At 38.4% G+C, this 25,383-nt stretch overlaps 1 protein-coding gene across 2 annotated transcripts in view; it reads right to left on the reverse strand.

Annotated features, from left to right (window-relative positions):
* Window positions 1-25,383, reverse strand: part of SCAI (suppressor of cancer cell invasion) — a 126,831-nt gene that overhangs the window by 18,314 nt on the left and 83,134 nt on the right. For both annotated transcript variants that reach the window (XM_040631877.1, XM_040631878.1), the window contains 9 exons: window positions 24,732-24,830; window positions 19,263-19,359; window positions 17,951-18,049; window positions 17,646-17,798; window positions 15,262-15,363; window positions 14,907-15,008; window positions 14,220-14,298; window positions 12,472-12,571; window positions 10,712-10,793 (listed from right to left, as the gene is read on the reverse strand). In XM_040631877.1, coding sequence (XP_040487811.1) covers window positions 10,712-10,793; window positions 12,472-12,571; window positions 14,220-14,298; window positions 14,907-15,008; window positions 15,262-15,363; window positions 17,646-17,798; window positions 17,951-18,049; window positions 19,263-19,359; window positions 24,732-24,830 — 913 coding nt within the window. The remainder of the gene's footprint in view (window positions 1-10,711; window positions 10,794-12,471; window positions 12,572-14,219; window positions 14,299-14,906; window positions 15,009-15,261; window positions 15,364-17,645; window positions 17,799-17,950; window positions 18,050-19,262; window positions 19,360-24,731; window positions 24,831-25,383) is intronic.

Consider the following 25,383-nt stretch of genomic DNA (forward strand, 5'->3'; position numbering starts at 1 on the left):
TGAGCCTCGCTGGTCAACAGTTCACCCGTGTCGTCTCACTTGCTGCCAGAAGAAGTGAGTGCATCCTGTGTGACTTCACTGGTAGAGGCCTCTTGGAAGTTTGTGCCTGCTCTTCTCTGGATTTGATCGCATGTGCCTTTTCCCTTTGAGATTTTGCTCTGTATCCTTTTACTGTGATAAATCTTAGTAGTGAGCGTGATTATATGCTGAGAATCATCAGTCCTCGTGAATCGCTGACCTTGGGGACCTCTTCCTCCTACCAGATTATGTTTAAATATTAGGCTTGGGAAACAGTTTCTTTAAGGATACCTTGCACGTCTCTGTTCCAACACATTCAGTAATTAATTTTATAGCTTACTTCCCATAGGATTATCTTATTTTCTTTATTTTCAAGTTTTTGGGAATGTCTCATAATTGCCTCCATATATGGATTATATGATTTAATGTTATTATGTTTAAGAAGAATTGTGGCTAATGTATGTAAATGGAATATACACTGAAGAAAATTTTTTTAAAGATTTTATTTATTTAAGAGAGAGAGCACGTGTATGAGTGGGCAGAAGGGCAAAGGGAGAGGGAAAGACAGAATACTCAAGCAGACTCCTCACTGAGTGTGGAGCCTGACACAGGGCTCAATTCCAGGACCTGAGATCATGACCTGAGCTGAAACCAAGAGTTGGCTGCTTAACCGACTGAACCATCCAGGTGCCCCAATACACTGAAGAAATCTTAACTTGCTATAGCTCATATAAACACTGCTATTCATTTTTATATATTCATCCCATATCTAACTACTTCGCTGAATTTGTATGCATATTAAGTTTTTCTGTGATTCATTAGGATTTTCTAAATATAAAATTATATCATCTATAATTAAGAATTTCTATTTCTTTTCAATATTTTTTGTTATTTTTTTAAGATCTTCTTTATTTAGGGCACCTGGGTGGCTCAGTCGTTAAGCATCTGCCTTCAGCTCAGGTCATGATCCCAGCATTCTGGGATCGAGCCCTGCATCGGGCTCCCTGCTTAGCAGGAAGCCTGCTTCTCCCTCTCCCACTCCCCCTACTTGCGTTCCCTCTCTCACTGCCTCTCTCTCTGTCAAATAAATAAATAAAATCTTAAAAAAAAAAAGATCTTGTTTATTTATTTGACAGAGGGAGAGCCCAAGCAGGGGGAGTGGCAGGCAGAGGGAGAGAAAGAAGCAGTCTCCCTGCTGAGCAGAGAGCCCAAAAGAGAGCCCAATGCAGGGCTCAATCCCAGGACCCTGGGACCATGATCTGAGCTGAAGACAGATGTTTAAGGGATGAGCCACCCAGGCGGCCCTTCATATTTTCTAGAAGATTTTATTTATTTATTTGACAGAAAGGGAGAGAGCACAAGCGCTGGGAGCAGCAGGCAGAAGGAGAAGCAGGCTCCCCACTGAGCAAGGAGCCCAACGCCTGACTCGATACCAGGACCCTGGGATCATGACCTGAGCCGAAGGCAGATGCTTAACCCACTGAAACACCCAGGCGCCCCTCTTTCTTTTCAGTATTTACACCTTTTACTAGTCTGGACAACCTTTTTCATTGTTTTATTTTGAGAATGTTAAACAACTGGGTCAGGACTAAAATAAGATCAATCACAAGGATGACAGCAGGCACTCTCTTTTTCTTGCTTATTTTAACTAAGAATACTTTCAATGTTTCTCACTCGAAGTCCAAAATGGGTTACTTAATATAGCAGCTTTTCATCATAAGCTGAGTTTTTGTTTGTTTGTTTGTTTTGTTTTTTACTAAGAACGGGTACTGGGGGGACAGCTGGGTCGTGCAGTCGGTTAAGGATCCAACTCTTTGGTGCAGGTTGTGATCTCAGGGTCATAGGAGTGAATCCGGAGTGGGGCTCTGTGCTCAGCATGGAGTCTGCTTGGGTTTCTCTCTTCCTCTCTGTCCACCCCTCCTTCCCACCACACTCTCTCTAAAATAAATATATAAATCTTAAAAAAAAAAATGTGTACTCAGGGCTTAGTTGGTTAAGCGTCCAACTCTTGATTTTGGCTCAGGTCATGATCTCAGGATCCTGGGATTGAGCCCTGAGTAGGGCTCCCCACCCAGCAGGGAGTGCACTTGAGGATTCTCTCCCTAAGCCCCTCCCCCTACTCGCTCACTCTCTCTAAAATAATGAATAAATCTAAAAAAAAAAAAAGAATGGATACTAAATTTATTTATAAAATAATCATTTTAAAAGAATGGGTACAAAATGTCCCCTGAGTTAAGTATGTGATTTTTCTTATTTATTCTATTGGCATAGTATACAATATTGATTGATTTTCACAAAATTCATGAAAAATTCAGATAAACTCTTTTGTTAGATTATTCTATTAAGCCATTTACTAGTCTATTTACTAGTATTTTATTTTTTTCTAATGTATAATGATAAACCAATCTGGGATAGGGTCTTCTTTTGTGTGTGTTGTGTCTTGAATAGTCATTATCATAATAATTTCTATCATTTACTAAGTGCTAATACTACTTTTCAGGGATTATCCTAGGCTTCATAGATCATAACTTGTAATCTAAACGATACTGTAAGATCAGTATTGCCAACCTATTTTACAAAGAAAGAAAAAGACCATGCACAGAAAAGACCAAGGACATGCTCGAGGTCATACAAGTGCCTTGTGACCTAATTGCTACTGAATGTATAGTTCTGACCTTCATTGCTCTGGAACTGTATATTTGATTCTAAAAGTTTAAAAGTATTTACTGGTGAACTCCAAAGGGCTAGCCTTTCTTGTAGGGGAAAAAGAGATAACTTTGATCATTTCCCTCTTTTTCATACCCTGAATGGGTTTTTCTGATTTCCTTCTTACAGTGATTAGATTTTTTTCTCCCAGAAAATTGTCTATTGAATGGATCCTTTAAAACATCTTTACAACTTTAGAACAGTACATAGTATCCTTTTTAAAGATCTCTTTCTTCAACAAATACTCCTTGAACCTACTGACTAGACACTGTTCTAGGTGGTAGGAATATAGCAGTAAACAAAACAGATTTAAAAAAACACCCTGTCTTCCTGGAGCTGGCATTTAGATAGGGTGGAGGTGGCAGGTAGAGACCCACACTAAACAGAGCAGTTACGTAATACAGAAGGTGACGAGTGCTACTTATGGAAAAAGACAGCACAGAATACGGTTAGCAGCGCAGACTTTACAGTCAGACTGTTTAAATCCCAACTCAGCCACCTACTAGCTGTATGTGTGACCTTGGGCAAATTACTTAACCTTTCCATGCTTTGATTTTCTTTTCTTTTCTTTTTTTAAGATTTTTAACTTACTTGAGAGAGAGCAGAGCAAGTGAGAGAGAACACAAGTCAGGGGGAGGGGCAGAGGGCAGAGAGAGAGAAGTAGGCTCCCCGTCGAGCAGGGAGTCCAATGCGGGGCTCGATCCCAGGACCCTGGGATCATGACCTGAGCCAAAGGCAGATGCTTAACCGACTGAGCCACCCAGTGGCCCTGCCTTGATTTTCTTATCAGTAAAATGGGAATGATAAAAGTAACACATTGGGTTTCTGAGGATTAAATGTGTTAATATTTGTAAAGTGCCTAGAATAGTGTATGACACTACACAGAAGCTAACTGCCATGATCATTAAGGAAAAATAAAGAGACGTAGATAAAGAATGCAGGGGAGGCATATGCTTTTAAATAGGGCACTTACGGAAGAGCCTATTGAGAAGCTTCAACCTATCAAATACCTAAAGAACAAAGTGGGTGTCTTTGGAAGAGGATTCAAGGCAGGGGCAAGAGATACAAAGATCCTAAGCAGCTAACTGCCACGTCCATGTGGCTGAAGAGAATTGAGAGGGAGACCGGCAAGAGAAAAGCCCAGAGATGCCTCTGAGGGGAGGAGGAGGTGTGTGAGGGCAGATAACACGAAGCCTTCACGCTGAGTGAGATGAGCAGAGTCTGAGTGGGGAAGGCACGTGATCTGACGGACAGGCACACGCTGTGGGGAGCAAGGGCAGAAGGTAAGGAGCTGCTGCAATAGTTCAGGAGAGACAGTGGCGGCATTGGCCCAGTGAGGGCAGTGGAGGTGGTGAGATTCTGGATGGGTCTGTTACAGCCAAGAGGACTGCCTGAAATGGATGTGGGGTGTGAGGGAAAGAGGAGGCAAGTATGAAACCAAGGATCTGGGCTGGGGCAACTATAAAAGTGTGATAGTCATTAACTGCTCTGGGGAAGGCTGGAGGTGGAAGCGGTCCAGGAATTCTGTCTCGGGCATGTGAAATTTGCGATCTCTATTAGAATTACCAATCAGGGATATGGAGTAGTAGATTATATTTGAGTCTGCAGTAACAGAGAGAGGTCCGGGCTGGAGACAGGTTCGGAAACTGTCAGCACAGAGATTGTAATTAAAGTCATGAAACTAAATAAGGGCATTAAGGGAGTGAGTTGTAGCTGGAAAAGAAGAGGAACAAAGACAGAGGCGAGGGCCACTCCAATGATAGGAGCTCACAGAGATGTGGAAAGACAGTAGAAGAAACTGAGAAAATAAGCTGACTCCAGACCTCTTTTGCCTGAGGCAATTGAACAACTTGAATTTAGGTTTTAAAGATCTAATCCAGAGAAGGGGACACCAGTGAGAGCAGGGTCTGCCTAAGATGGGAGTCTGATAGGAATCCAGCCCTGTTAAATTGGAATCCTAAAGGGCTACACCTTTTGTGTAAGGATGAACCAAAACCAAACTTTTCACCTTCCTTCCCCCATGAGCACTCCTCAAGGGGCCTGCAAGGAAAATTTTCTCAGTAGTGAACAGAGCAGAGACAAACAAACAAAAATACAACAGTGCCTGAGGGTTGTAATTATAAGCTCCCCCTCTTACATGTTTGCAGCCCAAATTCATACCATGTAGGTAATCCTAAAAACATGGTCCCAACACAGTAATGTCTCCTGGTGTCTAGCCAAAGCAGATACACACTGTCTGGATGAAAGTATCTTTATTCTAGGGCTCAATGAATTTCCCACAAATAGGTTTAAGGATAACGAGAAGAAACTGGTCAAAGTTTATTTCAAGAATACAAAAATACCAAAGGGTGTCTTTCAGCAGCAAAAGCAGAGTTCAGGTATAAGAATTATCAGATAGATAATAAATAATAAAATGAGTATGCTTACTAAGTTTAAAGAAATAAAGAAGAAACATGAAAACATAAGAGAGCAAACTATAAAAAAGACATGGGTTATTTTAAAGGGAACCAAACAGAGCTTCTAGAACTAAAACACAACCAATATAAAACTAAACAAATGGGCTTAAAAGCAAGTTAATCATAGCTAAAGAAAGAATTTGTGAACTGAAAAGACAGATTGGAAGAAATTATCAATATCTCAACCAGATACACAAAAAGATGGAAAATGTAGAAGAGAAGTCAAGACATGTGGAAGACACAGTGAGAATGCTGTGCTAATAAATATACATGTCTGGGGCGCCTGGGTGGCTCAGTCGTTAAGCGTCTGCCTTCAGCTCAGGGCGTGATCCCAGAGTCCTAGGATCGAGCCTCACATCAGGTTCCTCCGCTGGGAGCCCGCTTCTTCCTCTCCCACTCCCTCTGCTTATGTTCCCTCTCTCGCTGGCTGTCTCTCTCTCTCTGTCAAATAAATAAATCTTTAAAAAATAAATAAATAAATATAAAAATAAAAAAATGAATACACATGTCTGATGAGTTCCTGAACAGGATGAGAGTGAAGACAGGGTACCGCCAATATCTGAAGAGACAATGGCTGAGAATTTTCCAGCAATAATGAAAAACTCCAACATACCAATTCAAGAAATCCAACAAATCCCAATAGGTTAAATATAAAGACACAAAATGTAGACATATCACAGTATAATGGCAGAAAACACACACACACAAAGAGAGAATGTCTTTCAAAGTAGCAAAGAGGAAATGGAATGAGTGTGGCTAACTGGCAGAAGAGCTCTTGCAAGCTCTGGTTAGGAAGGTGAATGCCTTTACAGACTGCAGCAATCTGCAGCCATCAGTCAAATACTTTAGGATGGGGCTGTTTACATAAATATCACTGTTTTGACAAATGCATAAGTCATGTTCCCTGGCAGAGATCCAGTTCTGTCACAAATATTTAAATACTCAAGGATTTTCTTCTTCCAAAGAAAAGAAAGCAGAACTAAAAGATGCGTTGCCCAGAATGACGGAGGGGTTTATTTTACTTCCACTAGTACTACATGACTACAGATAAGGTCACTTCAACTTGCCCATTCCCTAATGACAATTTGAGAGCCAAAGTGTGGGCCATACTTGTTACACAGATCTTGGCATTTCAATCATTCTCCTCTGAAATGAGTCTCGGACTAGCATGTAAAACTCCTCTTTTGCTAAGTGTGGAGAGAGCTTGCAAGGGCTTTGGAGTAAGAAAGGCTGCTGGAATCAATTAGGCAGAATACTTAACCTCCATAGGCAAAGTTTCCTCAACTACAAAATAAAGATAATAGCATGCACCTTCATTTAATCACTCAACACATATTACTAAGAATATTTTAAGTGTAAGGCAATGGAGACATAAAGATACGTGTCTATACAAACATAAACACATACAGACTTTAGGAAAAACAAAGCGTAATGCTGATAGTCAGATCCTTACATTCCAGGCAGAATAGTTGAGTCTGGTCTGGTGAATGTGACCAGACCATGAAGAAAGACCTGAAGATACTGACATCAGAGATTACCCAGCCAAGTGGTCCAGCTAGATCTCAGCGTGACAAGCCCTATGCACAACCTCAGAGAGTCCAGGCATTGTGCTAGCTTCCACTCCCAAATCTGGGCAAACAAACATTACGATACCCTGAGGAAAGTCTCTAACATGTAATATATAGACAAAACCAAAGAGAAACAAACCAACATAGAGGAAAAAGGTACCATGCGGGGAGAATTTTTAAATGATGAGTGATATTTTCAAAGGTAAGAGAAGATATGTCAACCAAGATTTAGAAAACCAAGATGATTATATATGTGTATGCACATACATCCTACGCACACATGCGTCTGTATCATTATGAAAAAACATCCAGAAAGAAAACGAGAAAGCTCCCAGGTTAGAAGATAAAGGCAATGGAATTTCCTAAAAAGCAAAAAGAGCAGGAGATGGAAAATAAAGGGCAAGAAAATCAGAGGAGTAGACTAGAAGGTCCACCTCCACTTGAGACAGGAGGTCTCAAGGTCTCCAAAGATAGAACAGAGAAAATGGGGAGAGGAAATCAATGGAACAGCTCAAGAAAATGGATGGCATTTCCATGTTGAAAGGAGTCATGAAGTACATGCCAAGCAGCATGAAAAAACAAACCCAGATGAGGGCACCCTGCTTAAGAAGGGGAAAAACACCGGGGCTCAAACTGATGATCCTATGTTTCCAGAGTTTCCACAGACTGAAAACAGGTCACATAAAAGAATCAAGAATGAGAACGCTTTTCTACTTCTTAGGAAATACTGGAAGCTAGAAAGCAATACAACAAATCCTTTCAAATTCTGAAGGGAAATAATTTCTAATCCCTACCAAAACCATCATTCAAGCGTGAGGGTAAATTAAAAAACAACTGAAGAAGTTCGAGACCTCGAATCTTTTACCTCCTGTTCACTCTTTCTAGGAAGCTGCTCCTGGAGATGCTGCACCAGAATGAGAGTGAATGAAATGAGAGTCCGGGAGGAGGACACGGGATTCGGGAAACAGAGAAGAGACGAACACTTCCCAGGATAATAATGAAATGAGGTTCTGGGATGAGAGAGCTCTGCAGAGGGCACCAGTTCAGACGCTGTGTGTGTGTGTGGGGGGGGGTGCGGGTAATTCGGCACGAAGAGAAAATTAAGACACAGACACATCTGAACAACCTAAAAGAAGATGTGGGTGACTAGTGAGCAGACTGAGGCCAAATCAATGAGACGTTCAGACAAAAACAAGCAACAACGTTACATAATTGTTTGCTCCAGGAAAAGCAGGAAGCTGCAAAGGAAAGAAAAAGTTTATTATATGGCTTAGACGTTAAACACATTTTCTAGTCATCGTAATATAAGCACTAAATATTCAGTGAATCAAAATCATGATAGAAGTCAAGGTAAAAGGTGTAACTGTGAGCTGGGGATAGGAAGAGGAAAGATCTGAATTTCTCTTCCAGATTGGGATAGTAGGACAGAATGCCCAAAACTGAAGAATTAAGAAATATCAACACGAGCATGTTATTTAGACAAATGATGGCTAAACACCTAAATAATCAGCTACAAAAGATGTAACTGGTGGCCTCTGGGAGAAGGCAAACGGGGGCAGGGCAGGAGAACAGGAATTGCCACTTTTGGTAACACGTGCAGGAACTCGCTGACGGAGGGGTCCCCACCCTGACACACACTGCAATTGCAATGACACTCAACACCCACCCCAGGTCAAGCGATGCAGAATCACAGGAGTTAAGGACAGATGGCTTTGAGAAGGACTCGACTGTTTCTACACAGAAAGAGTTGAGAACTACAGCTTTAAACTATATGCATGAGTTACTCTCATAAAAATAAAAAAGAAATATTTAAATGAAGAAATACACATGAAATGTTGGTATTTATATGAAGAAACATTAGCAAACATGTTTAGGAAACATATACAGCAAAGTTGGTATTCAACAAATAATACATCAGCCACAGAATTCTTTCTCATTAGAAACGTGCAAAATGGTAATTTAAGACTTTTCACACATGCTTTGTGGGGAAAAGTAAATATCAGGCACCTTCATAAGTTAACACAGAGAACTGCACACTTGATTTAGAGGTACTGAATAGTACTAATTTTTAAAAAGACCAAATTTGTCTGTGCCGTGCTCTGATTTGCCTGGTGCATATGAAGGTAAGTATGTTCTGGACAATTTAATTTTTTTTTTTTTAAGATTTTATTTATTTATTTGACAGAGAGAGACAGCCAGCGAGAGAGGGAACACAAGCAGGGGCAGTGGGAGAGGAAGAAGCAGGCTTCCAGCGGAGGAGCCTGATGTGAGGCTCGATCCCAGAACGCTGGGATCACGCCCTGGGCCGAAGGCAGACGCTTAACGACTGAGCCACCCAGGCGCCTCTGGACAATTTAATTTTTGAACTGCATGTGCCATCAAAAGCAAACAGATGAGCCTTTCTATTAGTGCACTATTATCCTGGGTGTCAGAATATTGAAATTTTGAATTAAATAATGATATATTTTTATGTAAATACATTTCCAATTATGTACAATAGTGTTTTGAAAAATCAGCATTCAACACTCATTCTCTATCCAAACAGCACTTTGGACATAGCAGGCACGTACAATGAACAATATTCTTGAGACTACAAAAGGTGGTATCAAATATTATCCAATCAAATTGAGAGAAATTAACAGACTGCTAAAATACTCTAAGTGCATCCTAGATCATATTCAGTAATACACTTGACCTGGTACATCAACATAGTCTGTCACATCGTGAAACTGTAGCAAAGGTCACATCATGAAACATCCTTTTCATTGACAAAGACACAGAATGCTTCTTTTGAATTCTGTGAAGACACAAAATGCCTGGGCTCTTCTTGTTTTATAGGTTTAAGTAAGTTAGCCAATAAAGCTTTTCTTTCCTTCAGCAGCTCCCCACCCCCTCAAAAAAGATTAAAAGCAACAACACACACGTGACTTAAGAAAGTATACAGCTCATTTTCCAAAAAAATAAAAAGTTTTAATGTCAAACTTGACAAAATGGGTAGAATATATGCTGAAAAATTTAGAGTGGGTTGGATGCTCTTGAAATTCAGACACTACCTCTAAAAAGTGAAACTGAACCTAAAAATTAGATGGAAAACATATGCTTGGGGTCATCTCTTGGCTAGCAGACATTTATTTCCGTTGTTCTCCTGAAATAAATCTACTAATATTTGCTTCTCCATCTAATTATACGAACACCCACAACAGAAATAGTTTTAATTGGCAAATCTGTATTCCTAGCATGTTTTTGAACATATTGTCAACTAATGAAATATTCCAACCACACACAAAGATTCTGTTTTCATTTTCCCATAAAATACTGTAGTTTGCCTTCTAATATCCACCTTTAAAGTGTTTCACTACGGGCAGTTTTTACATAGCCATTGAAAACTATTGCTTCAATAGCAAAATATAAAACAAAGGCTTTTCACTTTAAATCCATGTTACTTATTTCAGCACTTAAAGCCATCCTTTTTTTACTTACTGTCACAAATTTTAAAAAAATTAAGTGCATCTAAAACCATTTATGTTGGTATTCAGACTGTAACTGTGTAAAATGGGATAGAAATTCCATTTAAACTCCAGCAGCTCGGTGTGTAAAAGGAGAAAAGGCTGAAAACTAGAAAATAAAACTTGCCCGTATACTCCTATCTCTATAAAAGAAAATTACTCTGGGTTATATAACAAAAGTAAACCTCCCACCAGAGATCTTGGAAATCTTGAATTTTTTTTTCCTGCAGGAGAATGTATTATTTTCCACTGAGTGTCCATTCATGCGTGTTCTTCTTGTCTCTATTCATAGCACCAGATCCTGACTAGCATGCACAACCTCAAAAGAAAAGAAACACTAAATACAAACTGCGTAAAATTTTTTAAAAATAAAGCAAGCTAGAAAGGCTCGTGTTGCGCCCGCTTACCTCGGGGTGGTGCCGTAATACCTACCACGCACAGGGTGTGGAGAACTCACCTTGTACGCGACGCTGTTGGATGAATCCACAATAATAAACAGGGGCTTCCTCGTGAAAGGGTAGAGATCCCCGGGATGAAGGCTAGAGAAACAACAACGGTAACGATGAGGAGCTGTGCAACTGTACTGGCCGGCTCTCAGAAATCCTACTCCTCGGTTTGGTCTGCTCACAGCTCCTTTTCATCAGAGCACTGAGCAAAAAACAAAGATTAATTTGGCAAAGGACAAAACACGTCTACATTGACTGGGAGAGACAAGTTAGCAGTTTTAGCTGGAAAAATATTCAGAGAGAATTATTATTTAGGAATATTCAAGCTGAAGAGAAGTCGACAGATTTAAAGATAGACTAAACATACAACAGGAAAACCTCACAAGCCAGCACATAGCTGCTTGTTTAGGATCTAAAAGCTCCTTCTAAGAAAATGCTCTGAAAACACGACATGATAACACAACCAGCTTCGTACTGCAGTGAGTCTTTTAAAATATTTATCTATTTTGAAGATTTTTAATATGTCAAGCTACAACTTAATATCGCAGACACTAAGTAGGGGCTCCCCTTTTCCTACTCCTTATGCTTCCTCTGTACATTGGCAGCAAAATCGGCTGGGGTGCTTGTTAAACATACAGAGTCACTGGCCTGCGGAAGACCCGCTGTCCCCAAAGTCTGAAGTCTAGTAACACACATTTGAGAGCCACTGCTTAACAAGGTCACAATTTTGGTGTGCATCCTCTCTTTCCCATGGCTTATTGGACAATGTATGTATAAAAATATCAATGTAAACATAAATATATATAAAATGATGTGTCAATAAGCAACATCATCAAACCTCAGTATGTCTCAAATCCACGTTTTTCATATGTAAATCATTTACGACCAAGGCCAATGACAGCACCAACGTAAGATTTAGAAGACTGTTAGCTATTATACACATAATTCAAAAAATCTCCCTCTCTGCCCTCCTTTCCTCATTCTTTAATACGAAGTTAATATTTTTCTGTAAAGTGCTATTAGAAATGCAGTTTCAGACAAGTCTAGTCTCCTTTATAAACAGATGGCTATCTCTCAGCTAGACAGATTCTAGAGCCAATAATGGCCCAAGCAGTGAATGTGTTGTATTTAAAAAAAGAGCAAACTTTCATGGATGAAATTTACTTGAAATCCTACAACTAAGTTCATTTATACTGTAGCAAACCAAAAGAACCTTATATTAGCTTGTACAGGGGGTGCCTGGGTGGCTCAGTCAGCTAAGCATCTGCCTTCAGCTCAGGTCATGATCCCAGAGTTCCCGGATTGAGCCCTAAAACAGGCTCCCTGCTCAGCCAGTGGTCTGCTTCTCCCTCTCCCTCTGCCCCTCCCCCACTCATGTTATATCTCTCTCTCGCTCACTCTCTCTCTCTCAAATGAGTTTAAAAAAAAAAGCTTGTATTGATGTTAACATGTATCATGTCCTGACATACTATTTATGCATGCATGTACAGTCTCCTCCAACTTGAATGTAATTCTGCTCACTGACATATCCCCAGTGACTGAATAGGGCTTGACATATAATACTCAATGAAAATTTTAAAAATAAATGTCAGCCAAAAATTCTAATTTCCTAGGACAGTCAGAGCCTGAAATATTGCTGGAATCCAAATAAGTGTTATTAATAGTAGTCTGAGGGAGTATTTCCAGTACTAGAAAAAACTCCCCATTTCACTTATATTTTCTAAGACAGAACTATCATTTTTATAATAGGGAGAGACACCAGAATACATACCAGTGCATCTCCTTGTGGGACTGATTTCGTTTGTGGATGGCATCTCCATTTATAATATCCCGGTTACTGTTAGTAAGGACCCCTCCAAAATCATAAGGACCTATAAAAACAAAGGGAAGAATCCTAGACTTCAGTTGGAGAATAACATTGATCTGACACTCAAATACAAAGATCTTGTATGAATCTCTCATTGATACAAATGGAAGACAATTACAAAACATTTTAAACATTTTAAAATTTAACATTCTAGTTTAATGCAGTATTTAAATGATTTCAGCATGTTGCCTGTTTCAACATTTTAAAAAATCATTTAATTATTCATCAGTTCTCCAAACAGAATATAATGAGAAACAAAACAAGAATCGATTGCACCCCATTCTTCTGGGTAGTAAAAGGGATGGAGATCTGGGATGTTCAAAATGATCTTTATATTCAAGCAAAATTATCTCTCACATTCAACCAAATTATCTAAGTAAGAAAGTTGCAGAATGAAGTCCTAATGATTTCTTAAATATAATTTTAAGTGAGCCACTAATTATAAAATTTAGGGAAAATTTTGAATGAGACTTGAAAATTTTCATTGGCAAAAACTTCATTTTTAAGAAAAGAAACGCCAAATTTCAGTGTGTGAAAAAAATCTTTCATGGTCACTATTATGTCAGCCAACTGTAGTTCCGGTTTTGAAGTCAGCCTTTCCTACTGGCCACGTTGGTTCGTTGAACTCTTATCTAAATGGAACAGCAACTGTGGGATGTTAAGAATCATCTCTGTCAAAGGGCCATTTAGTCAGTACCTATTGTACTTTGAAAAAGTAAAATAAGAGATCACTATGTTAAACGGGGGCCCAGATTCAACAGTGCATGTTATAAAACATGGAAATAATTATTTATAAATAAAATTACTAACTTCATTACAAAAAAATTTAAAGCAGTTTATGATTGTGTCACTTTTAACATTGTTACATTTTATTCCTTAAGAATCACTGCAATGAAAAGACTCTGAGATTTATTTTGTTTTGTTTTCATTTTAACACTTTAAGAGGACCTATACATCATGCAAGGAAGATGGTAGGGACATGCATTGTATAAAGGAATGCAAATTTCAACAAACAGATGAAGAGGAAAATGTTAAGGATGTTAAGAAAAATATTTTTTTTTTGTCCAAAGACTTAATTGCCTAATTTATATCCAAGTTACTCATCTATTCTGATCAATTTCATATATTCTGGATTGTTTTAAGTTTTGATTCTGAAACAGCATCCCAATATTCTTCAGGTTGACTCCATAAAAACCAAAAAAAGGACAGAAAACAAAATTATGACAAGGACTTGAACTTTCACAGTCACAAAAGTGCAATAATTTCTACAAAGACTTTCAGCCACAATGAAGCCCCTGACCAGATTCCTCTTTGACCTAAAGGCCCAGAAAAACTCAATGATTTGAAATAGAACATTAGGCTTGGTTATTCCATATATATTTAAATATATATGTGCCGTCGGCAAACTTGATAGCGAGGAATGCATTTAGTATATGAATTTGCTGATGATTTGTGGACTTCAAAGTATAATTTCAACAAATAAAATAGACTGGGGTATCTACAAGATTGCCAATTCAACAAAGAGACCAGGTTTCAAATCTGGAAGCCTCTCTGGAAAGCTTGGGATGGTTTGTGGGCTACGGGCCATCGTCTTGTAGAAAATAAAGAGAATTCAAGCCCTGCTCACGACAGGGAGCATTCCTTTATTGTACCTTCACTATCAGAACGACCTGTGGGGAAAACACCAGTGGCTGACAGGTAAATCAGAAGCACGCTATTGGCAGGCAGCTCCTGAAATTAAAGAAAATCACATATACAAAACAACAAACAGTTTTATGTAAAGTTCCTGACATTTTCAAGTTGTAGGGACTACAAGAACCTAATTCCATGTATTATTATTATTGTCTTCTCCAAGAGAACAACCACTCTTGCAGGTTCCAACTCCTAACTGTTTACACAACAAAGACTCATTATGAATCCATAATCTATTACTATTGCCCGAAGTTTTTAATTCATTCTCTGCTTCAAAAACCTCCTCATTAGAGAATGTTCTCTGCAAACCTTGAAATGGAGAAGTAAGGATCCTGACTATAGGTCTACAAGGCAAACTCCTTCCCAGAGCTGCCTGAACATACAACATGCCTGAAGTAGTTTAATAATAAAAACCTGGAGAACGAAGAATGATGATTAATCAATGTTCTCGTTAATTAATGGTAAGGAACAGTTATAACATCATAAGCAATTTCCATTCCAATGTAGCTGTGATCAGATATTCTGCAGTTTTCAGTTTCATATTTTATCTGAATTCTTGACTCAAAGATTCAAAGAAAAGAGTAACTCTCAGATTCTATTTAGGGCACACTTTCCCCACACAGTAAAGAGTATTGGATCATATATACCTTAAAAGACGCTGCTAAGAATGTGTAGAGTTGACTGAAGGTTGGTTTGTAGAGCAGGTACTTGTGGGGGTTTTCTCGTCTGGTAGGCTTATCCGCTGACTCCTGTATTTACACAGAGAAAACAAGACACATACAAGCTGTACTGGACAGATGAATTATCAATACCTATTTTTACAATCCTCTTCATCGAATAGCTTTTTTTTACTCCATGTTACTATTATTGTGCTTATGTCTCCTGTGTCTCGTCAAGAGAATTCTTCATTCACATGCATAGCATTTGTTGGATAAGAGCATTCCATGGGGAGCAGGGGCAGCAGCAGTGTTACCAAAATTGCAAATGTAGAGAGAAGATCACCTGCATTCCTGGTTTATTCATCTGGGAAGCTAAATTCATTGGCTCCCTTTCCAGGGCTTGTAACATCCGGAACATGTCCACAGTTAGTTCACTAAACTTAACCTGCAAGGAAAGCAAACCTGACCATTAATGGAGTACACAGACCTAGAAGTCTCTGACCATAATATTATCCCTGACATTCGTGTATGCTTAATGGCATTGGGTAATTTCATTCCCCAGTGTTTTATTATAAAACCTTTCCAAAGACAGAAAATTAAAAGAATTGTACAGTAATACCCAATGCTCCTCATCCAGATCCTATATCATTAACATTTTCTCTATTTGCATTGTCATAGATCTCTCCATCTATTTATATTTCTGTCAATCCATCAACTTCCTCAGGTATTTTAAAAAACATGAAAAGTAGTCATCTAAACAAAAAGACCTATATTTAGGTCCTTCAAAACATGCTAACTTTTGGCAAAACAGCCAGCTAGAATATGGCTATGGCCCATATTTCACAACCTCTTCAATACACTTTGGCTCTATACGATGTTTAAGACTGCATCCTTTTCCGTTTTGAATAATACTTCTATAGAACTTCGGGGAGGCCATGTGTTGTTTTAAAGAGTACATGTAAGTGTACTCTTTAATCCTTACCACCTATTTCACCCATCCTCCCACCCATCTCTCCTCTGGTAACCATCAGTGTGTTCTCTACAGTTAAGAGTCTGTTTCTTGGTTTGTCTCCCCCTCTCTCTTTTTTTTCCCTGTGCCCATTTGTTTTGTTTCTTAAATTCTACATATAAGTGAAATCATATAATATTTGTCCTTCTCTGACTTACTTCGCTTAGCATTATACTCTCTAGCTCTATCCATGTTGCTGCAAATGGCAAGATTTCATTTTTTATGGTTGAATAATATTTCATTGCACACACACACACACACACACACACACACACACCCTCTTCTTTATCCATTCATCTATCAATGCACACTTGGGCTACTTCTACAGTTTGGCTAGAAATAATGCTACAATAAACACAGGGGTGCATATGTATCCCTTTGAATATGTGTTTTTGTATTTTTGAGGTAAATACCCAGTAGTGCAATTATTAGATCATTGGGTAGGTCTATATTTTTAACTTTTTGAGGAACCTCTATACCGTTTCCACAGTGGCTGCACCAGTTTGCATTCCCACAAACAATGCAAGAGGGTTCCTTTTTCTCCAAATCCTCGCCAACATTTGTTGTTTCTTGTGTTTTTGATTTTAGCCATTCTGACTGATGTGAAAGGATATCTCATTTTGGTTTTGATTTGCACTTCCCTGATGATGAGTGATGCTGAGCATCTTTTCATGTGTCTGTTGGCCATCTGTATGTCTCCCTTGGAGTCATGTCTGTTAATGTCTTCTGCCCATAAGCAAGCAATTTTTTAATTTAAATTAAATTTGCAAATTAATAGCTTTAAAAACCAAAATTGAAGAAGTACTAGAATAAGTTAACAATAACAAAAATGAAAGGTGTGAGGAAAGGATCCAAAATTAAAACTTGCATAAATAATGAATATAGAAAAATGTATTCACTGGACACTTTTCTGATATCCCATAATTTCCAGTAAATTTACATTTCTAGTACATCTTTATCATCATGAAACTATTCTGTCACGAAAAAATATTTGACATTTGCTGTGCTAAATATACTTAAAACTAATTCTTCCTCCCTTTATGCCTGACTGTAAAAGTAATAGACGGATTTAGAAATTTATAAAGAAGAAAACAGAGGCGCCTGGGAGTTTCAGTTGGTTAACGTCTGACTCTTGGTTTCAGCTCAGGTTGTGATGTCGGGGTCATGGGATCAAGCCCTGAGTGGGGCTCTGCACTCAGTGCGGAGTTTGCTGGAGATTCTCTCTCTCCTCTCCCTCTGCCACTCTTCCTGCTTGCTCACACATACTCTCTTTCAAAATAAATAAATCTTGAAAAAAATTTAAATAAAGCTTTAAAAAAGAAGAAGAAAATAAATCACTCTGCTACCCAGAGATAAATAAACCTTTTATGATATTGGTAAATTTCTTCCTAGTCTTTTTGCCTGTACATATACGCATATAGACATTTTAACATATATGAAATAATTCATTTTACACAGCTCTATACCAAGTTTATCTTCACTTTCCATACCATGAGTATATCTTCCTCTGCGATTAAAAATTCTTTCTAAACCTGTAAATGTCTGTAACACAGTCCATATGGATATGGCATAATTGAATTAACCATTTCCTCACAAATGGATTCAGGATATTTATAAGGAAATACTCATTCTGTAATAATAACCTGTAATTCTGTAATAATAAGAAAGCATTATTTTTCAAAGTGAATTTTAAGTATAATTCTGTCACAATTCTTTACCTGGTTATTACAGTTACCAATAATGAGTGCATCAGCCAGAGACAATTGTCCCACAATCATGCCCTGTTCCAGCAATGGGGCTCCTGTTTCAGCAAGGCGATTAGATGTGATAACAATGGTATTATCATCATTCAATACCATCACGGGGTCCGCCTAGAGAAGAAAGTAGTAAGTAGTTGATGGCCAAGACAAAATGTCAATAAAATAAATTATTCCCACTTCTTGACATTTACACACAATACAAATGTATACCACACATGCATTCACTCTCCATAATTATGACAGCTTTCGTGTCAAATGCTGACCTCAATGAAAGCTGCTACTTCTTGAAGCACCAGGTTCCATTCCACTTGGTCTTCTGTATTAAAGCGGTGAGTGTAATCTTCAATTTCATCTGACAATTCCTAATTTTAAAATATCACAAAGAAAAATGGTTATAGGAAAACAACATATAAAAACAGATTGCTGTATTGTACCATATTCTTGACAGAAACTGATACAGTTAAGAAGCTTGATTATTATCAAAACATAGTCCCCATTATACCCAAAAACAAAGAAGAAAACCTTTATTTTGCTTTAAAATAAAAGATTCCAGAATAATACACATCAATAAGATCTTCATAGAGATCCCGAGTCACTCATAACTAATCAATGCTACATCAGCACTTAATCTATTAATAGAAGTCACTTAAAAGTAAAACCTCAATTTTTTAAGACTTAAAAAAAATGAAGACTGTCTAGATGATTTTCTTTGGATTTATATCATAGTATGTTTTGGGAAGAGTCTTATTAGTAACTAGAGATAGAAGAAGACAGAGGAGGACTTGTCAAAACTAGCCTATTCTGGGGGCGCCTGAGTGGCTCAGCTGGTTAAGCATCTGCCTTCGACTCATGATCTTCCGGTCCTGGGATCGAGCCCCGCAAGGGGGGTTGGTGTCGCTGCTCAGCATGGAGTCTGCTTGTCCCTATCCCTCTGCTTGCACTCTCTCAAATAAATAGATAAATAATCTAGAAAAAAAAAAAAAAACCCACCATATACACAAAACCACAAAAAACTAGCATGTTCCACTTGAGTACCAAAAATTAGGGAGCACGCCACTGAAACGACTGACTGACTACAGAGTGCAACCAGAACGGGGTGCGCAGTAACTACAGATAGTGAGTGAGTCCCAAGTGCAGTTAACTCCCAATTATTGAAGCTAATGAAGGACGGTGAAGCAGACATAGTGAAAGGATGGAAAGACCAAAACTCATTCTCAATACCTTTGTAAAACATTATATGCTTATTCTTGACCTAACCTTTCAATTGTTTTCTCTTAAACCAAATATTTTAACTTTTGTTTGCATTTCCCAACCACCCATTGGTGGGTGGTGGAATATAAAACATGCTAAGACACAAGGAATTAAGAGACTTGTCCCTGGCTAGCATGTATCTGAAATACGGAGAGAGCAGGAAAATCCTTTTAGCATTACCCTTGTCCAAAGTTACTATACTTTGAATGCTGTAATGATTTACATATATTAAAATTATTTTTTACCCTGAATCTATTTTTAAAAAACAAAATTACCCATACACAATTACAGGTTAGGATTTTAATAATTTTAAAGCATACTTACCTTCACCAAATCCTTCACAACGTCCATTTTGTTGAGCAGAAGACAAACTACGATAAATCTTGCGTAGTATCGTAGCTTCTTAACGACCAACTCAGGTCTACGGCAGACAAATGGGAAGTTACTCATTAGACCAAAAAAGAAAACATGCTCTTTGATTTTTCCAACTCTCTGGCAGCTTTTAAACTCTTTTAGATCCTATTTTGCACAGTTACAACTATTTCTGCATATAAACTGCGGTCACGTTTAAACACATTTCTTACAGATTCATTATGTTCATTCATATATTCATTCATTGACCAAATACCCATTGAGAACTTAGCTGGATCAGGCACCCGGCTAAGTGCCAGAAGAATGGTTAAAACAAACAACTAGAGACACTGCCCCTTCTTCATGGGTCTCAGAGACCGGAAACTACCTAAAAGGTAACGGAGACAGATAAACACTTAAAACACAGCAGAATAAATACAGCAACAGGAGAAATAAAGGATGCTATCTGAGCCCACAGAGAAGGCTTCCTAGCAAGAGTGATGTTTAAGGTAAGACGATAAAGAGAAGACAACAGGCAGGAAAATATGAGGTGAAAAGAGTTCCTGGAAAACACTCCTTGTTTTGAAATCTTGTTTTCTGATATTAATATAATCAAACCAGTTTTCTTATGCTTACTGTTTTTATGCCATATCTTCTTCTATCCCTCTACTTTCAAGTACCTGCGTCTTTTCACGTTAACCCATGTTTTGTAGACACAACATTTAGTTAGCTTTTTTATCCAGACAATCTCTGCCTTACAGACTCAGGGGTTACCTTTTATCTGACTCTTACTTTGACTGGGTTTACATCTCCCATTGTACTGTTTGTTTTCTATTTGCCCCTCCTGCGTTTATGTTTTCTAGTGTTCCCTTCTTGCTTTCTTTTCGGTTAATCAAATATATTTTAGTGTTCTATTTTATATCCTCTGTCAGTTTCTTTTTTTTTTTCTTTTTTAGATTTTATTTACTTATTTGAGAGAGGAAGAGAGAACACAAGCAGGAGGAGCAGACAGAGAGGGAGAAAATATGTCACTTTTTGCTTTATTATAATATTACGTTATTGGGGATACACAAGTTTAGAATTTTTCTGTTTTTTTTTTTTGAATTGTTCCTTGTACCATTAAGAAGTAAACCTCTATCCTTAATAACACTCTCTGCCTTAAGTATAGTGGCACTTCTTCCCCTTGGTATCTATTTTATTTTTTTCTGTGTACCCTGTATCTTTGGAGGATCTCTTATAAACACTGTATTATTGGATTTTCCTTTAAAAGGCATATTGATAATCTCTGACTTTTATTGGGAAGTTTAGATCACTTCCACTTACTATGATTACCAATGTACTTGTACTTATTTCTACTTTAGTTTTTTGTGCTAATTAAACTTTATTTTAGTGTGTATTCCTTTCCTACCTTTCACTGTAAAGATCATACACCATAATTTTATTTTTCACTTTCTTCCCCTTCTACCTGTTTTGAAGTTATACATTTTCTTTATGTTCTTTAAAAACATTTTTCTTAATATTTTAATAAGCAAACTTTACTTACTCTAAGCTTCTTCTGAACAAACAAAAAAGTGGATGTTATTGGTTTAATTCTTTACTTTCCTCTTTCACGTTATTGTTGTCCAGAATTTGGCCCCATTTTATCTCGATAACCTCAATTAGTCATTATTACAATGATTACTGTCTTATGAAGTCCATGATTTTTTAGGGAACAACGGGGTAACTTTTTTCTTATCAATCCTTCCATAGTATTTCTTTTATATCACCAAAACTAACCACCCTCCTACAAGGTTGTCCTAGCACTGGTCAGGGTTAATGACCTGAGGATTTCCCTTACTTTCTCGGCAGCTAAACTGTCCATTTAAAAGGATGGCTGAGGGGCACCTGGGTGGATCAGTTGGTTAAGCATCTGCCTTTGGTTCAGGTCATGATCCCAGGCTCCTGGGGCCCAGCCCCAATTGGGCTCCCTGCTCAGTGGGGAGCCTGCTTCTCTCTCTCCTCCCTGCTCATGCTCTCTCTATCTCTGTCTCTCTCTCTCAAATAAATAAATAAATAAATAAAATCTTTTTTAAAAAAGGCAGTCGATCTGTTAATTCAGCATCTCAAGGTATTCTGGAGACAGTATTTTTGATTATCTAGCCTGCCACATTGTCAAAAGTGGAATTCAAAACAGGAGGAAAATTTGTGGAGGATGATGTCAATTCATAGTTGAAATATTAATAAGACTATTCCTTTAATTTTTTGATAAAAATAAAATAGGTTCTGGGGCGCCTGGGTGGCACAGTCGTTAAGCGTCTGCCTTCGGCTCAGGGCGTGATCCCGGCGTTCTGGGATCGAGTCCCACGTCAGGCTCCTCCACTAGGAGCCGGCTTCTTTCTCTCCCACTCCCCCTGCTTGTGTTCCCTCTCTCGCTGGCTGTCTCTCTCTGTCAAATAAATAAATAAAATCTTTTTTAAAAAATTAAAAAAAAAATAAAACAGGTTCTATGAATCTATATCATATTACACAACTATGTAACGCAGATTACACGAACACATACTGAACCAGGGATTGGCAAATTTTTGCGTATGGCCAGAAAGTAAATGTTTTAGGCTTTTTAGGTACATATGGTGCTTGTAGTGTATCTATTTTCTTTTTTCATAGCACTTTAAAAATATAAAAAGGAGTCTTAGCTACCAGACAGTTCAAAAACAGCCGTGCCAACCCCTGCATTAAATAAACATACAGAAGTAGGTGGATGCATTCTACTGTGGAAACCACTGCGTTGAACTGCAGCAAAGGGCAGATAAATAAGTCAGTGCTACCCCCTCATACACACAAGAGGCTACCCCAGTCAGGCCTGAAAACCTGAACAGCCCACAGCCCCACTGTCTGACAACGTATCAAACTGCAGAAGAAAAATATTATTCCATGAACCACACTAGAAAGGTCCATGTCAAGTCTTCCCTATAAACACCATTACTAGGAAGTGCCAAGGTCCTCAAGGTTAGATTCACATTTCCCATGATCAAAAACTTCCATACTGTCAGCACTAAAGCTGACATCATGATTCTCCTGACGAAGTTCTTCTGGTAATTCAGAACCGTAGCTTTGTCCAGCCCGCCAGGCCCACTACTTCTAAGACACGGACTCTATTCACTTGCCACATGGCCCCAACCTCTGGGTACTCGGAAACTTCATCCTCTCCACATCGAACTCTGACCAGGTCTGGCCTCAGCCATTTGCCACAGTCGGGGTTTGTGGCTCCCAGGGCAAATGATCATGCAATAACGTCTCCCCTACTAAACAGGATGGGCCCATGGAATGAGACAAGTTCAGGGTGATGTATGTGTCACTTCTGGTGATCGCGGGAACGTGCCATTCCTTCTGGCTTTAACACAGTCCTTAGGTACTGAGAGTGCAAAGAGAACTTGCCCCTTTGAGCAGAGATTTTTCCTTATAAAGCAACTGTGAAATTGCACGATACTCTCTTACTTAGCTTTAATCAACCAGCTGTTCATTTTGTTTTATTTGTTATTTAAATTCAATTTAGTTAACATATACTGTATTATTAATTTCAGGGGTAGAATTTAGTGATTCATCAGTTGCATGTAATGCCCAGTGCTCCTTACATCAAGTGTCCTCCTTAATGCCCGTCACCCACATCCTCCCACCGACCTCCCCTCCAGCAACCCTCGGTTTATTACCTAGAGTTAAGAGTCTCTTACAGTCTGCCTCCCTCTCTGTTTTCATCTATTTTATTAATACAATGGACTATTACCCAGTCATCAAAAAGAATGAAATCTTGCCATTTGCAATGAGGTGGATGGAACTAGAGGGTATTACGCTTCATTTTCTTTCTAAGGTACAATCATCCTTTCTAAGGTACAGGGGAAAAGGTCAAGGTTTTGCACACTGGATTGTCCTTTCATTCTAATTTAGTGGCCTAAGGCAAGAGATTTTGTCATACTGGTTACAAATAATCCTGCCTCTGTTCATGTGCCTCGCTCTAGGAGGCAGCACAGGAAAATCATTCATATGTGGTATTTGCTATTCGGATACAAAAGAATTTTAATAAAGGAAACTGTTGAGTTTTAAGCCAAAGGGCCCAAGGCCAATTTCCCTTTGAGCAAATTAGAAAATGTAGAAGAGTGAATTATACAAGGTATTTCATTATTGCTTAAAATGGTTCTTTCCTTATATGTATTTTCAGACTGAAAAAGGTATTAATTACATAGCCCTTTCGCATATTTTTAGAAATAAAATTTATCTCCCCAAGAATTCAGATAAATTGTACAATACGAATACAAAAATCAGGGGGGGGGGTTCCAGGGAAATATATCTGTAGTGAGAACAGGTGAAGCAAACCATAAGAAAATCTGAAGAAGACGTAACTGATGGAACTTCTGATGGAAGAATGAAGCACGGTGATGACTTTGCGGGGGAAAATGGAGAATCCAGCATCTCCATGCCTTGCTTGTATCAAGCAAACTCCTTTGGACAAGCCTGAACAAGGTCTGCTAGGGAATGAAGGGGATTTACAAGAGTGGGGCTTTCCAGAAAATTTTGCTATTTAGCTGGGAAGGTTATGATAGCCAGCCACAAAGTGTTCTCTAGAAAAATATGTCAAAATCATGTTCTTGTCTACTGCTAAGAGAATATAATCTTTTCACTATATAACAACTGTGAGTTCTGTTGCTGGCAGTAGAGAGAACATTCAGATGTTCTATGCCTGAGCTTTGTCTTCCAACAATTCCTGGAATACTAGTAATAGAGATTCTCCAGCAGAACCCTGATTTCTTCAGCAATTCTGTCTTTACCTGGAATTAATAACATCACAGTCTACCTGTACCCCAAATACATCTGTAACTCCCATAAGAAGATAATCCTCTGTGAGGAAAAGAGAACGCTTGTACACCTTCTTCTTTTCTTTTTTCTTATCCCACCCAAACATCTACACCACACTGCCAAATATATAAGTGCTCAATAGATAACCGTTGGAAATGAATAAATTCGTTTTTCTTACAGTGGAGATCCACAACTGTAACATACCCAGTTTATACAAAACAATGTAAACAGCTTTAGCAGCCTTTTCTTTAGTCCCACCAACAGCTGTCAACAGGCTTTTGAATGTATATGAATTCAAATTATACAGGCTATCAGCTAAGCCTCACTTTGGAACAGTTTCTTTTCTATGAAACTTTGTGGGACTCCAATCTCTCATAAAGAAACAACCCCTCCTTTGTGCTCTGACTCCACGCAGTCTACACCTATAACATTTATTGCTTTTAGGTAACCTAAGTCTGTATGCTTAAGAAGGGCTACTCTTTTGTAAGGTGCTCAATAAAGCCCATTTAAATTAATAAAAGTTATAAACAAATGTGTGCTTCTTTCCATAATTTCCACACAGACTAAAAATTCTGAGTGTTTTACCTCTTTCCTAAATACATAGTAGGTGCATACCTGTCCTCTTTATTGACTTGAGAATAATATGATCTCTGTCTGATTGCAGAGTAGAAGGAGAAAGCTTCATTCAGATAGCTGGTCTCAGATGTGCGTAGGCTATGAGGAAAAAAAATCCTTAAATTTGACAGTGTCTTAGAATATTTCATGCTGAACACTTGTTTCATTCTTCCTCTATTCCTCTACACGAGGGGATGGGAAGGACTATCCTAAATTTGAATCAGCAAAGCTATAATCATAACACCCTTGCAATGGGTAAAAATAATGACAAGGTAAAAAAAGAAAAAAAAAAAAACCTCCCCACTGCTCCCAAGCCTTTTTTGATGGCAATCCAAAGTACACATTATTTTCATTCTTTGAAGGGATTCTCCAAACAGCATTCCACCCAGTTACATCTTTCCACCAGACCTTCCATGGCCTTCCCCAAATCCATACATAGTCACTTGTCTTTTGGCTCCTTTCTTCAGTTTTTTTCTCAGAGGACTCAGAAATGGACTAATCCATATTAGTCTTCAGAGGATGCAGATGAATCAGGTTCTCTGTTTAACATTTCTAGTTTTACAAGGGACTTCTTAAGAAAATATTCTACCTGCAAGAGTGATTTTAATGGGGGAATGTTGGATGGCGTGCCAAAAGACAGGAAGAGGAAGAA

The sequence above is a fragment of the Ursus maritimus genome, unplaced genomic scaffold (genome assembly GCF_017311325.1).
Source record: "Ursus maritimus isolate PB19 unplaced genomic scaffold, ASM1731132v1 scaffold_17, whole genome shotgun sequence".
Lineage (NCBI taxonomy): Eukaryota > Metazoa > Chordata > Mammalia > Carnivora > Ursidae > Ursus > Ursus maritimus.